The 14,381-nt window shown below is 32.2% G+C and overlaps 1 protein-coding gene across 1 annotated transcript in view; it reads right to left on the bottom strand.

Moving 5' to 3' along the window:
• Positions 1 to 14,381, bottom strand: part of LOC140440852 (nose resistant to fluoxetine protein 6-like) — a 67,189-nt gene that overhangs the window by 29,927 nt on the left and 22,881 nt on the right. The window contains exons 4-5 of the mRNA XM_072531213.1: positions 8,925 to 9,001; positions 1,326 to 1,519 (exon numbers count right to left, since the gene is read on the bottom strand). Of these exons, the coding sequence (XP_072387314.1) occupies positions 1,326 to 1,519; positions 8,925 to 9,001 (271 nt within the window). The remainder of the gene's footprint in view (positions 1 to 1,325; positions 1,520 to 8,924; positions 9,002 to 14,381) is intronic.

The following is a 14,381-nucleotide window of genomic DNA, read 5'->3' as shown; positions in this document are numbered from 1 at the left end:
GGAAATAAATGGTGCTGTTAAATTTTCTTCGTATTTCACACTATAAAAATAACAATTTATTTTCTTTATTGACTATAAGATAAGGACATACAAATCTGTTTTTGGAAATTTTAGAAAGTTAAGATGATATTCGGCATTTTAGACATTGGGAAAACAACAAAAATAGAGATATTTTGGAGATATAACTGGAAGAAGAGAAGAAGGAAAAAAGGACGAAAATCAGTTTTGTTTGTAGTTCGCGCTTGAAAAACAGGTGTGGCAGTCCAGTGGGACTGCCGGTGGAAGTTACACTTCTATACACGCATGTTACAAATTTATTTGGGAGTCAATCTGCACAACCATTACATATGTAATTCTATAGGTAAGACATAGCAGAAAAAGAAACAGAATTAATAACAACTTACTAACAATGAAGGATTGAATGAATATTTTGATGAAAATGTATATTTTTATTTTCATATATGTATGAAAGGATTTGAATGCAAAAGTTTTTTTACACATACTCTGCAGTAAAATTCATTGTTTATTTTGTTATTAATATAATAATACAATACAAATTAAACTGCAATATTTATAAGTATTTAAAAATGACAATAATATACATAAAAAAATACACTACAATACAGTGCAACATAATGCCATATAATAATACAATACAAATTAAAATGCAATATCCATAAGTATTTAAAAATGACAATAATGTAATAATATTAATAAAAAAGTCCTCCCCGACTGGGAATCGAACCCCGGTCTCCCGCATGACAGGCAGGGATACTGACTACTATACTACCGAGGACACAACACAGAAGTATTTCAAAATTGACAGTTCTGGATCATACAGTGATTTATTGAGATTATTATTTTGAAATACAAAAGACTAATATAATTATGAACATTTAATAAATAATACAAAACATATCACATAAATAATAATATTAATAAATATTTTATTATATGTATAATATTATATGTATATATATCTTTATATAATATATATATATATATATATATATATATATATATATATATATATATATATATATATAATATATATACAAAAGCAACATTATATATCTTCTTCTCTCTCTTACTCATTATCTTACATATGTAATGGTTTTACAGATTCACTCCCATACAAATTTCCAACGTGGAGCGCGCGTATAGAAGTATAACTTCAAAAGATAGATTGGTCATGATCCAATCTCTGTAACGCAGGTGCCAGGTGGCATTTCAAGAAAAAGAAGAATTCGTATTGTTAATAAATATTTGGTATTTACTAGGACTATCTCTGTAATAACTTTCATTCCTTTTTATTAATATTTTACCTGTATTGACTCTTTTGAATTAAATACATAGGATGCTAGGTATTTCACGTATATATGAAAAGCCATAACCCATATCATACTCATAACTCTAATACCATCTAAACAGTTGAGAGATGATACTCGATTACTTGTTTGGAAAAGTTTTTTGCCATTGGTGTATATGGAAAAAGCTACCAAACCACGTGCACCATTTTCTGAAACAAAATATTAGTAGTTGAGTTCGGTTATTTTGTTCTTAAAGTTATAATGGAATGCAAGAAAGTAATTGCTTAGTGCAGTGATTCTCAACCTTTGGGACGCGCACCCCTAGGGGGGCGCGGTATTATTAATGGGGGGGCGTGAGCCTATTCGAAAAAAACATCAACAACATTGACTAATTTACTAAAATCAAAGCAAAACAAAATTCTTACAAAATAAAAAATAAAATACACATGAACACTGATATAACAGGTATAATTATAAAGAGCACTGAACACTAAATTATAAACAAGTTTAATAATAAATCAGTGACTTCCTTGAGCTTGTTTTGTAAAGCAAACTTTATCGAAACTGGGTGTAATATTAGAAATATACGTTCTCAGTTCTTTTTCTATATTTAGCTACGATCTATATTTGGTCTTCAAAGCAGCAACCGCAGAAAATCCTGTTTCGCAAAGGTAGGATGTTGAAAATGGCAATAGTATACGGAACGCTCTGGTGTTCAGTGTAGAAAACTCATCATTTACTCCTGCCCAAAATTCAAAGAGGGATTTATTATTAAACTGTTTCTTGATTTCATCATTTGCCGTGAAGTCAATGAAGGTTTCTTTTTCGGCAGTAGAGAGCCCTTCGGTGTAAGGTTTTTTTTGGTTTAAATTTCTGCTCCACGATTCCAATTTAAAAAAAAAACCATTAACTTTATTATCCTTGAAGCTGAATGTTCAAAATATTTAGTTTCTTGAATATGTCAACCAAGTAACTCAATTTCATCAAAAATAAACTATCTCGAAACATCTCGGCTTCTGGCCTATTTTCTTCTTCTAAAAAAAAAGCGATTTCATGTCTAAATTCAAAAACATGTAAAAATTTCCCACGTGATAACCATCTTGCCTCATAATAAAATAATAATGCTGAATGTAATGCACCCATGTCTTTACAAAGTGCAGAAAAGATTCTGGTTTTCAAAGGTCTCATTTTTATGTAATTAACTACTGTTACAACCGTTGTTAGCACAATATTCAAGCCAGGAGACATTTTTTTAGAAGCCAGAGCTTCTCTGTGGATCATACAGTGTGTCCATATACACATTGGAGACTTTTGTTTCACAAGAGCTTATAGACTATGAAATTTTCCGGACATTGCACAAGCACCATCTGTGCATATTCCGACGCAATTCTTCCACTCCATTTTTGTTTCATTTATATAATCGTTTAAGATAGCAAATAATGCAAGCCACGTTGCTTTTAGTTCTATTGGTTTGCAAAAAAGTAGTTCTTCTACTAATGATATGCCATCACAAAATCGAATGTAGGACATAAAATGAGCATCTTTATTGCTATCTGTTGCCTCATCAAGCTGAATCGAGAACAGCTTGTCGCGCAACTTCCCGAGTAGCTGATCCTGTACATCTTCAGCTGTATCACAAATTCGATGGGCAACAGTATCATTTGATAGAGGTATACACTCCAATTGTTTGGCAAAATTATCTCCAAATATAGTTTCTACAATTTGAATTGCAGCTGGCAAAATGAGCTCTTCACCAATAGTGTGAGGCTTTTTACATCTAGCTATTTAATGGGAGGTTTTATAAGAGACAAGTAAAGCTTTTTCATTCACAATCAAAGTTTTTTTTTAAAATGATTTTTGTTTTTCATGTCATTTTAATTTTAACTCGAAGAATTCTCGGGGTTGATTAATGCACTCACTATGAAGCGTTTCCAAATGTCTTTTAAGTTTATTTGGTTTCATGCTGTCGGCTGCTAAAATTTTTGAGCAAATGATACATAGAGCCTGTTCTTCTTTATTTACTTCAGTAAACGTAAACCCAAAATTTAAGTAATCTTGAGAATATTTTCTTGATTTTATTTTTGTATAAATTTAAGTATATTTACCTACTGCTTGGAATATTTTAATACCGTGAACTGCAATTAATACACGCAAACTACAACATAAACATTCACAATAAATTTAACAGGTGCAGAAGGACTGACTGGACTGACTATACTGACTCGACTAAGGTCTGGCTCTGAGGAGGAGAGAGGAGAACTCGGAACTCGGAACTTCTCGTAAAGAGAGACGATCGGTTCTGGATTGGTGTTGCCACATATCACTAAATTTACTTATTCTCGGTAATTTCGTAATTAAGGTTTTACTGTAAGTTTAGTGCAAGGGCGGATCCAGAGAGACTGGCTAAAAAATTTGACAAATAAATATAAGGTTTGATTGTCTTTATGGCACTCAAGTGTGTGAAAAGTTCCTTAAAAAAATTTCGGTACCACCGAAAAAAGTTCATGTAACACCCCCCCCCCTGGATTCATATATTTTTATTGTATGAGGGGGGCGCGGTGAAAATAATTAAATAAAATTGGGTCGCAACTGGTAAAAGGTTGAGAAACGCTGGCTTAGTGAATTAACGTTTAACCTTTATAATACCAAATTTTTTCGTAACATGTAGTACCAATGAGGTCACTATTCACTCCAAAGTTTTCTAATAAAAAGTGGAGTAAAATTTAAAAAAAAATAGTTATTTATCTAAGATACACACAAAATTTATTAAATAAGTTTAACAGTTTTCATAGTTAAAACTTTTACAAGTGTCGTCAAAATTTATACAGTAGCATAACGTTTTCAATCTAATCAGATCATCTTCAGTGCCTTATGTAGTTGAAGCTTACAATGAATTTGTGGCTATGACATCCATATATGGGTTTACATCTTTCCAAAATTAAATTATGTGGTGACTCTAGGTCGACGACATTGGATAAAATTTAATACTTGAGGAGCTACATGCCTCCCTGCTCGGTTTTTAACACGTGGTTCATGTCAGTTAAAACGACACTGACCAACTGGCTGGGGTGACAGAAATATAATTTAAGAAGACAGCTAAACATGATGAGGTAATTAATGAACCTTTAGTTAAAATTAAATTTGTTTAAATGATAAAATTTTATGCCTTAAATCTGCAAATCTGCAAATCTGCAAATCTGCAAAAAACAACAAATGAGTTATCAAATTAGTGGAATTAATTATAGTTTATTCGTCTTCCGGGTTTGGACCGTGTCATTTGTGAGTGACCCAAAAGTGGGTTCATCTCGACGTTTCGCTACAATTGTATGTAGCTTCTTCAGGAGAACAAAAAAGAAACAAAAGACAGGAAGATGGGTAGTTAGCAACGGTAACTCAGTTACTCAACGCAACCAGAGGCGAATACTAACTACCAAGATGGGCATTTGGTCACAGTAACTCAACTACTCAACGCAGCCAGCGGTGAAAACCAAATGCCAGGACAGGGATTCACGTCCAACAGCTCAGAACACTAACGCGTTGAGAGGCAGGGAGTGAATCCGACGATTACTCCGCTACCGCTCTATTTATAGTCGCGGTGACCTGTCGTGTCGGGACGTATCGGCACACTCCGTGGCGCGAACGTCAAGAAGCGCGCGCTGGCCAATCATGTGGCTGCATCGTGGTAGCGGGACCGGACGGCGGCTCTAGACTGGGATTCCAGATGGGAGACAAGTAGTATCCTTCCTCTCGATTGATATTATGTGGATTTTTTCGGATCTCTAGAGATTCGCGGATTTTCCTGGAATAAAAGAAGGGGCTCTTAGAAATAATATGAGTTTTTTCGAACAATATGGAATGACCGGTTTCTTGGCAGTGTTCTGCAACTGCAGAATGGGAGAAAAGACCTGATCGAATGCATCTTTGATGCTCTTGAATCCGAGTTTTGACGGAACGACCAGTTTCGCCAATATACACTTGTCCACATGAACAAGGAATAGAATAGACACCACAGGAAGATAGGGGCGGTAATGGGTCTTTAGGAGAGGGTAGATATTGTGAGATTTTCTTGGGTGGTCGAAAAGTAGTCCTGATACCTTCCTTGCGAAGAATTTTGCCAATCCTATCAGTGACACTTCGAATATACGGAAGAAAAGCCACAGGAGTATTACCCGAAGATTCTGAATTTGTCGTCCTAGGGTGTAAAGGGGGATGTAGATGTCGGTGTGTAATATTTTGAATTGTGGACTTGGAGTAACCGTTGGCGACAAGGGTTTTTTGCAGATGTACACACGAATCGTTACCTACATGCTTCATCACACCACCATCCTGCCCAAAAGAATTCTGTGATCAACTCTCTCATCCATCGGGCCATTTCGATTTCTGAACCTGACAACCTTAGAGAAGAACTTGGCCATCTGCAAAAAACCCTTGTCGCCAACGGTTACTCCAAGTCCACAATTCAAAATATTACACACCGACATCTACATCCCCCTTTACACCCTAGGACGACAAATTCAGAATCTTCGGGTAATACTCCTGTGGCTTTTCTTCCGTATATTCGAAGTGTCACTGATAGGATTGGCAAAATTCTTCGCAAGGAAGGTATCAGGACTACTTTTCGACCACCCAAGAAAATCTCACAATATCTACCCTCTCCTAAAGACCCATTACCGCCCCTATCTTCCTGTGGTGTCTATTCTATTCCTTGTTCATGTGGACAAGTGTATATTGGCGAAACTGGTCGTTCCGTCAAAACTCGGATTCAAGAGCATCAAAGATGCATTCGATCAGGTCTTTTCTCCCATTCTGCAGTTGCAGAACACTGCCAAGAAACCGGTCATTCCATATTGTTCGAAAAAACTCATATTATTTCTAAGAGCCCCTTCTTTTATTCCAGGAAAATCCGCGAATCTCTAGAGATCCGAAAAAATCCACATAATATCAATCGAGAGGAAGGATACTACTTGTCTCCCATCTGGAATCCCAGTCTAGAGCCGCCGTCCGGTCCCGCTACCACGATGCAGCCACATGATTGGCCAGCACGCGCTTCTTGACGTTCGCGCCACGGAGTGTGCCGATACGTCCCGACACGACAGGTCACCGCGACTATAAATAGAGCGGTAGCGGAGTAATCGTCGGATTCACTCCCTGCCCCTCAACGCGTTAGTGTTCTGAGCTGTTGGACGTGAATCCCTGTCCTGGCATTTGGTTTTCACCGCTGGCTGCGTTGAGTAGTTGAGTTACTGTGACCAAATGCCCATCTTGGTAGTTAGTATTCGCCTCTGGTTGCGTTGAGTAACTGAGTTACCGTTGCTAACTACCCATCTTCCTGTCTTTTGTTTCTTTTTCTTTCTTTTTTGTTCTCCTGAAGAAGCTACATACAATTGTAGCGAAACGTCGAGATGAACCCACTTTTGGGTCACTCACAAATGACACGGTCCAAACCCGGAAGACGAATAAACTATAATTCTGACTCTGGCCGTGGAAGCCTACGATTTCATAGTGGAATTAATGTTTGAGGTTAAATCTATGACATCATAAGTGGTATGAAAATTGATTGATGTAGAAAATGAAAGAAAATGATGTGGTACTATCCACATAATAATGTAAGAAATTATATAAAAAATAAGTATATACAAAAAGATTTAATTGACATTCAATGAAATTGAAGTTAAAATTTTTTTATTATTTTTAAATTTAGGTAAATGTGGTTGCCAACCAAGGTGGGTGGTTTGGGTTGTACCCAAATTAGAAAATAAAAAATTTTTAACTTCAATTTCATTGGATTTCTACTTAATCTTTTTATATATACTTATTGTTTATATAACCACATCAATTTCTTTCATTTTCTACATCAATTAATTTTCATACCACTTATGATGTCATAGATTCAACCTCAAACAGTAATTCGACTAATTTAATAACTCACTTGTTGTTTTTTAATAATAGAGATTTGCAGATTTAAGGCAAAAAATTTTATCATTTATACATATTTAATTTTAACTAAAGGTTCATTAATAAGATATTAGGTATCATTACAACAAAATAAAATTTTATAATTTTTAAAAATTACATTAGTCGCGGAACACACCCATACCTCATCATGTTTAGCTATATTCTTAAATTATATTCCTGTCACCTCAGCAAGTTGGTTTGTTTCGTTTTAACTGACAATAACCACGTGTTAAAAACCGAGCAGGGAGACATGTAGCTCCTCAAGTATTAAATTTTATCCAGTGTCATCGACCTAGAGTCACCATATAATTTAATTTTGGAAAGATGTAAACCCATATATGGATGTCATAGCCAGAAATTCATTGTAAGCCTCAAGTACATAAGGCACTGAAGATGATCTGAGTAGATCGAAAACGTTATGTTACTATATAAATTTTGACGACACTTGTAAAAGTTTTAACTCTATTTTTTTATATACCTAAATACAATGGTGAAGTGTTTTAACTTCTGTATGTTTTTTTAAACGATAGTATACAGCCAACTACTGGGATTTTTCCATTAATTTTTTTGGTTTTAAAATACTTTCAGCTCAAAAATATACAGGAAAATATTCCATTAAACCTACACGAAAATTAGTTCCTTGGTGGAATGACTCCTGTGCTGTAGCAGTTAGTGTATGTAAGAAAGCTCTGAATAAATATAGACGAACAAGAATTAATGAAAATCTTATCGAGTTTAAATTAGCGAAATATAAATCAAAACGTATCATAAACGAAAGCAAAAAGATTTTATGGAACGTTTATAACAATTCTATATCTTCCAACACACCTCCAAGCCAAGTTTGAAACAAAATTAAACATGAAAGCTCAGTGCTCCGCCTACAAAAACCCCGTCTTAATTTATGACAACAAAATAGTGATTCAAAGTCAAAGTATCGCCACGATATTTGCACATCACTTTCAATTCAAAACGCTAAACCAAAATAAGTCTCCTTTACATCCCTCAATATTCCTCAAATATCATCATGAAGAAATTATGTACAACCTTCAGTTATACAACTTAATCCGATCCCGACAAGAATTTCCTTCCAAATGGAGGGAATCCATTAAATCTTCTAAAAAAGGCCGCTCCCTTCACAACACTCCAAACTCGTTTAGGCTAATCTCCCTAATATATACCCTTTGCAAATTATTGAAAAAAATTACTTTTAAAAAATTAATTTTAAATTCTGTCGAGTCCCTTACTACATGGTGCGAGAAAACTGGCTTCAGGTTCACTTTTAATGAATCCAAAACAACTAAATTCACCAGGAGATACAACAGCGCATAAGTACCCAAAATAACACTAAACGGAGTAAATTTAGAGTTAATTGATAATTTGACTATAAAAATATATAGTTGACACCAAATTTTCAAATTATATGCACTTTATGCTCACTTTTATGAAAAATATGCAAAATTTGACATTTTTGCATTTTTTATGCATTATATTACTATGCAATTGCCTAATTCTACTAATAATGCTTGTGGTTGAAGCAGTTTCCTATAAAAAAAATATAAGATATGCATAAACTATTTGCTATTTATTCAATGCTTACTTACAATATTCAACAAAATTAATAGTTACAGTGATACAATTAAAATAATAAAATATCCTTACTTTGCTTGTAGTTCTGCCAATACATATCATATAGGGTTGCAAGAATAACAATTAGACCAATAACGGTCAGTATAGATCTGAAACAAAACAGAAAATTAGAATCACTTTAAAACGTATTATTTTCGTCAATAAAAGATATATTATACATATAAATATTAAAGGACAATACGCTGCACAAAAAAGTCAAAAAGAAAACTAAATCAAACAAGTGGTAAAATAGGCAGTGCTGTAGACTAGCGCAAAGGTTTTTGTTATATTTTCTTTACATTTAAAATTTAAATAATAATTAACCTTTGGAGTACGGATATTATTTTACTTTCTTAGATTACGATGATGGTTTAAGCGTGACCCATTCTCATTTTATTTATAAGGGTGGTTTAAATAGTCAGTAGTATTAAAGAGTATCTTTATTTTAACAAAAAAAAATAAAGAAACATGAAGATTATAATCCTAAATTGTTGTATTTGTTCAAATTTTTTAATATGGCTTTCCATCCTCGTCTTTTTAGACGTAGTTGCATTTAATTTTGGCAATATGGACTTCTTTGCGTTTTGAATGATTATTACAAACAGATCATTTACAAGTCACACCTCTTTGAATATATTTATTGTCACTACCCCTACAAGAATAGCAACGACCTTGCTTTGTTACAGATTCCGGCCCTTTTGTTTGCATCTTTACACTATAGTATATTTGAAGAGTAAGCTGGAGTAAATTCTCAGAAAAAAAACGTGTGTGGCAGTCCAGTGGGACTGTCGGTAGAAGTTGTACTTCTATACACGCGTTCGCCGTTACAAATTTATATGGGAGTCAATCTGCACAATCATTACATATTTAATGCTATAGGTAAGAGAGAGCAGAAAGAGAAAAATAATTAGTTATATTGGTATATGTTGCATCGTTTGCTGTATATAAACATTTGACCTGTAATAGGAGTATAGTAAATGAAGGATTGTATCAATATTTTAATGAAAATATATATTTTTATTTTCATATATGTATAAAAGGAGTTGAATCCAAAAAAATTTTTTTACACATACTCTGCAGTAAAATTCATTGTTTATTTTGTTATTAATATAAAAATTACAATACAATACACTGCAACATAATTCAATATAATAATACAATACAAATTAAAATGCAATATTCATAAGTATTTAAAACTGCCAATATACATAACTTGCTTTACGAAGTTAAAAATAAAAAACCAACAACTCGGATTATGTTGTAAATTTTCATTTTATTTTAAAATTTAAAATTTTCATTTTATTTTAAAATTTAGCATTTTTGGGTATATTACATATATTTAATAACATTAACATGAGGTTTTCAAATATTTCAAAAATAAAAAAGGAAATTCATATTGGGATTCGGACTCACGTACACTAGCGTATGAACCAAACAAGTAAAAGATTCGCCAATTAGACATAATACTAACGGATTTCAAAATTGACAGTTGTCTGTCATACAGTGATTATTTTGAAATACAAAAGCCTAAAATAATTATGAACATTTAATTAATAATACAAAACATATCACATAAATAATAATATTAATATATATTATACTATATAGGTATATAATATTATATATAATATAATATATTTATAATATTAAATATATAAACAAAAGGAACATTTTTATTCTCGAGAGAGGAAGAGAGAGAAAATATATCATATGTCTCTCTCTTACTCATTATCTTACTTATGTAATAGTTTCACAGATTCACTCCCGTGTAAATTTCCAACGCCGACCGTGCGTATAGAAGTATAACTTCAAAAAATAAATTGTTTAGCATATTGTAGTACGTGTGCTTTTCGTATAACGTCAATATTTTAGCTTATTTTACGTTGGGTTTGACTATTTAGATAAAAATTTTTCCATGTCACATGGACTATCGTAAAATTATACCTGCTATTGTTAGAACTGTGTAGGCTAGGGATTATTCAGCTGGTCAGAGACATACTTTAAGGGCATTACATTATTTGTTTCGGTTTGTTAGAGATTTAAACCGTTTTCAAAGTATAATATATTTATATAAATCTGTTTATTTTAGTAATGTTATTTATGGTTATTTTTGTCGTTATGATAATGGCCCATTAAATAACAAGAAATAAAGAAACTCTTAAAATACATAGGTATTTAGTTAATGGTCTTTTGATAGTTTAGATAGAATATAGATCGATTAGCGAAAGATGGTTTCTGATAAATGTGAACGCTATCTTAAATAGTATAAATTTCGATTTGGTATGGAAAACCAATGATTAATAAAATGGTTAATGGCCATTAAATAGTCATTCATTAATATCAAAAAAATTTTTGTTTTGTCGATTATAAGCGAGTGAAGAGATCTGACACAGTTGTTTTTTGCAAGAGTGAATAGTGAGTTTATAGAATATGGAATTAACTTGTGATTATACACCAGTTAAAAAATTAAAGTTGAATCATTTATCACTTAACGAAAAGTATCTATCGTTTCACATACAGACAATATATGTATGTGATATATTATAATAATATGTATTAAAATGTACTACAATATTGCCATAAATATAATTTAATATCATTGTTTAATAAATTGTGTTTACCTATCTTTAACAATTTGATTTAAATCATAAGTATTTATTTGAACGCCACTGCTTTGTTTGGTGAGGCTTTACTGTTCCTAGAAATTTCCGCCACTACAGTTGAAACATACTTTACTTGGGCTAAAAGAGAGTTAGAAACGAATAAAACAAAGAAGGACAGGCGCAGCGTATAGCATGGCTGAAGTTGAACTGGTCGGGCCACGTGGCCATAATGAATGACGGGATTTGGACTAAAAAAATTTGAATGTGGTGACCATGAGCTGACGGATATAGACTACCTACAAGACGGTGGACAGACGACGTCAAAAGAATCGCTGGGAATTGGGTACAGGAAGCTCAAGACCGACAGACCTAGAAGAAATTAGGGGAGGCTTATATCCAATTTTGGACGCAGAAGGCTGGATGATAATGGTAATATTTGCTTAGTTTTCCTAGAATCTGATACAAATAATATTTTATATATATTTTAAACATGTGATTCGTAATGTAATACCTGATAACAATAAATTATAATTTTTAGTTTTAATTTTAAATTTCCATTTTAGTTAGTCACCAGATAATAGACCAAACAATTGACCTATATAAATTTAATATAGTTTATCTTTACTGATCATTAGACTTCGGCAAATATGCATATTGCATATTTTGCATATTGTGCATATTTTATGCAAATATTTCATATTTTGGCATATTTGTATACAAGTTTGCATAAAGTGCATAAAAGTTCAGATTTTTATACTGTATTTGAAAATTTTTAAACATACCAATTTATTTCAATTCTTGTATAAAATTTTGTAGTCATTTTAATCAAGAAATGATCTAAGTACGTAATCTCTACAGGTACAAAACATTTACAATTTAAAAGAAGATCAATTTAAGTAGCCCTCAACATTCTTAGAAAGTCTCGGTCACTGAGGCATTCAGTTATTGGATAATCGCTAAGGGTTCGCTCATTTGCATTTTATGATCTAATCCCCAAATCTATCTACAATTTATTGTATCTTAACAGCAGGTAAACGGCTAATAGTTTTGTTCCTAATTTAGGGATTTTCCAAAATCTCCCAGTTTATTGAATTAGGTACCTAAACATTTCTAATTTGATGCTCAGATTTGTAAATCATTTTTGTTTTGATATTCAAAGCGTAAACACTCGTTGTGCGTAACAAAAAGGAAGATTGTGATTTTATAATGCCTAAAACAACCAGTGCTTCAACTTGGATTAAACCTTATAAAGAGCTGTCTATGGATATGGGAAAAATCTACTGTTCAGTCTGTGGCAAAATTGTAAGTATCTAATATTTTCTATTAAATATCTAATATTTCATACATACAGGGTGTTTCCAAATGACACTTACAACGTTTGACTGTAGATACTTCTCGAAAAATTGAACAAAACGATATAGTTAATGAGGGGTCAAACTTATTTACTTTTCGAGATACAGGGTGTTAAAATTAAAAAAAATTTAATTCTTTTAGTTAATAACAATAATAACTTTAAAACCAATAAACGTATTTACTTGAAATTTAGTACTCGTAGGTTGTTTTTAAATGAAAAATAGCTTCCTTTAGTGAGAAAAAATTGTCCATGGTACAATACAATGGTGTGTATTTAGAAAAATTTTTCACCTTTACTATTTTTATGAAGTCAGCTATTCTAAAACACAATTATTTTTATTGTAATTGAATTAACAAAAAAAAAACTTTTGTTGAATTTTAAAATAAGGTATATGATGTACTAATGGTTAGTAACAAAAACTAATTTGTGGATTAATACTGCATTTAAAACACTTAGCGAGTGTTTTTTTTTTCCAAACCAGTTATTTGATTAACCAAAAACACCTTGTATATTTTTATATTTTAAAGGTTGGGTTAAAATAAAGGTTTTTATTTTTATTTATAGATAGCATGTGAGAAGAAATTTCAGATAGACCAACATGTGAGAACTGCTTCACACATTGCAAAAAAAGGAAAAATAGGAGGAAAACATCAAACTTCAATGGCTAAATGTTTCCAATCTACTTTAAAAAAATTAGATGAGCAAGAAACTTTTAATGAAGACTTGTGTCGCGCATTAGCTTTCAAAATTAGCAAATGTAAATTTTAGTTCGTTTCTAAAAAAATATTGCAAACTTAATGTTCCAAGTGATCGGTCTCTAAGAAGAAATAATGTGAACGGGCTATACTCGTCGGTGTTAATTAATAATAAGGAAGAAATTGCAGATAACTATTTTTACATATCTGTAGACAAAACCACTGATTCCTCAGGAAAGTATATTACTCATTTATTGATTGGTGTTCTTAAAGAAGATACCTTACCAAAATCTCATCTTATTTCATGCCAGCAACTTGAGAAAACAAATGCTTGAACAATTTCGCGTTTTATACAAGAAACATTAGCAACTTTTTTTCTTCCGACAACTATTCCTTCTAATAAATTACTGCTTATTTTATCGGATGCTGCTCCTTATATGGTGAAAGCAGGACAAAATTTAAAAATATTTTTCCCAGATTTAATACATGTTACTTGTGTAGCGCATGGATTAAACAGAGTTGCAGAGGAAATACGAGAAAAGTTTCCTCTTGTAAATACCATGATATCCAGTGTCAAAAAAGTATTTCTTAAATCTCCTATAAGAATTCAACTTTATAAAGAAATGCTACCTAACATTCCTCTTCCACCACAACCTATTTTAACGCGATGGGGAACATGGTTAGAAGCAGCTAATTTTTATGCAGATCATTTTGTTAAAATAAAGAACATAATTGATACGTTAACAGATGAAAGTTCCCAATCTCTTTTGGATTCTAAACAAACTTTTCAGAGTAACTTGCTTCAACAAGAACTTTCATTTATAAAATCAAATTTTAG

This window comes from Diabrotica undecimpunctata, chromosome 5 (assembly GCF_040954645.1).
Source record: "Diabrotica undecimpunctata isolate CICGRU chromosome 5, icDiaUnde3, whole genome shotgun sequence".
In the NCBI taxonomy this organism is placed as follows: domain Eukaryota; kingdom Metazoa; phylum Arthropoda; class Insecta; order Coleoptera; family Chrysomelidae; genus Diabrotica; species Diabrotica undecimpunctata.
The sequence above is the reverse complement of the archived record's forward strand: the minus strand, read 5'-3'. Positions and strand labels throughout refer to the sequence as shown.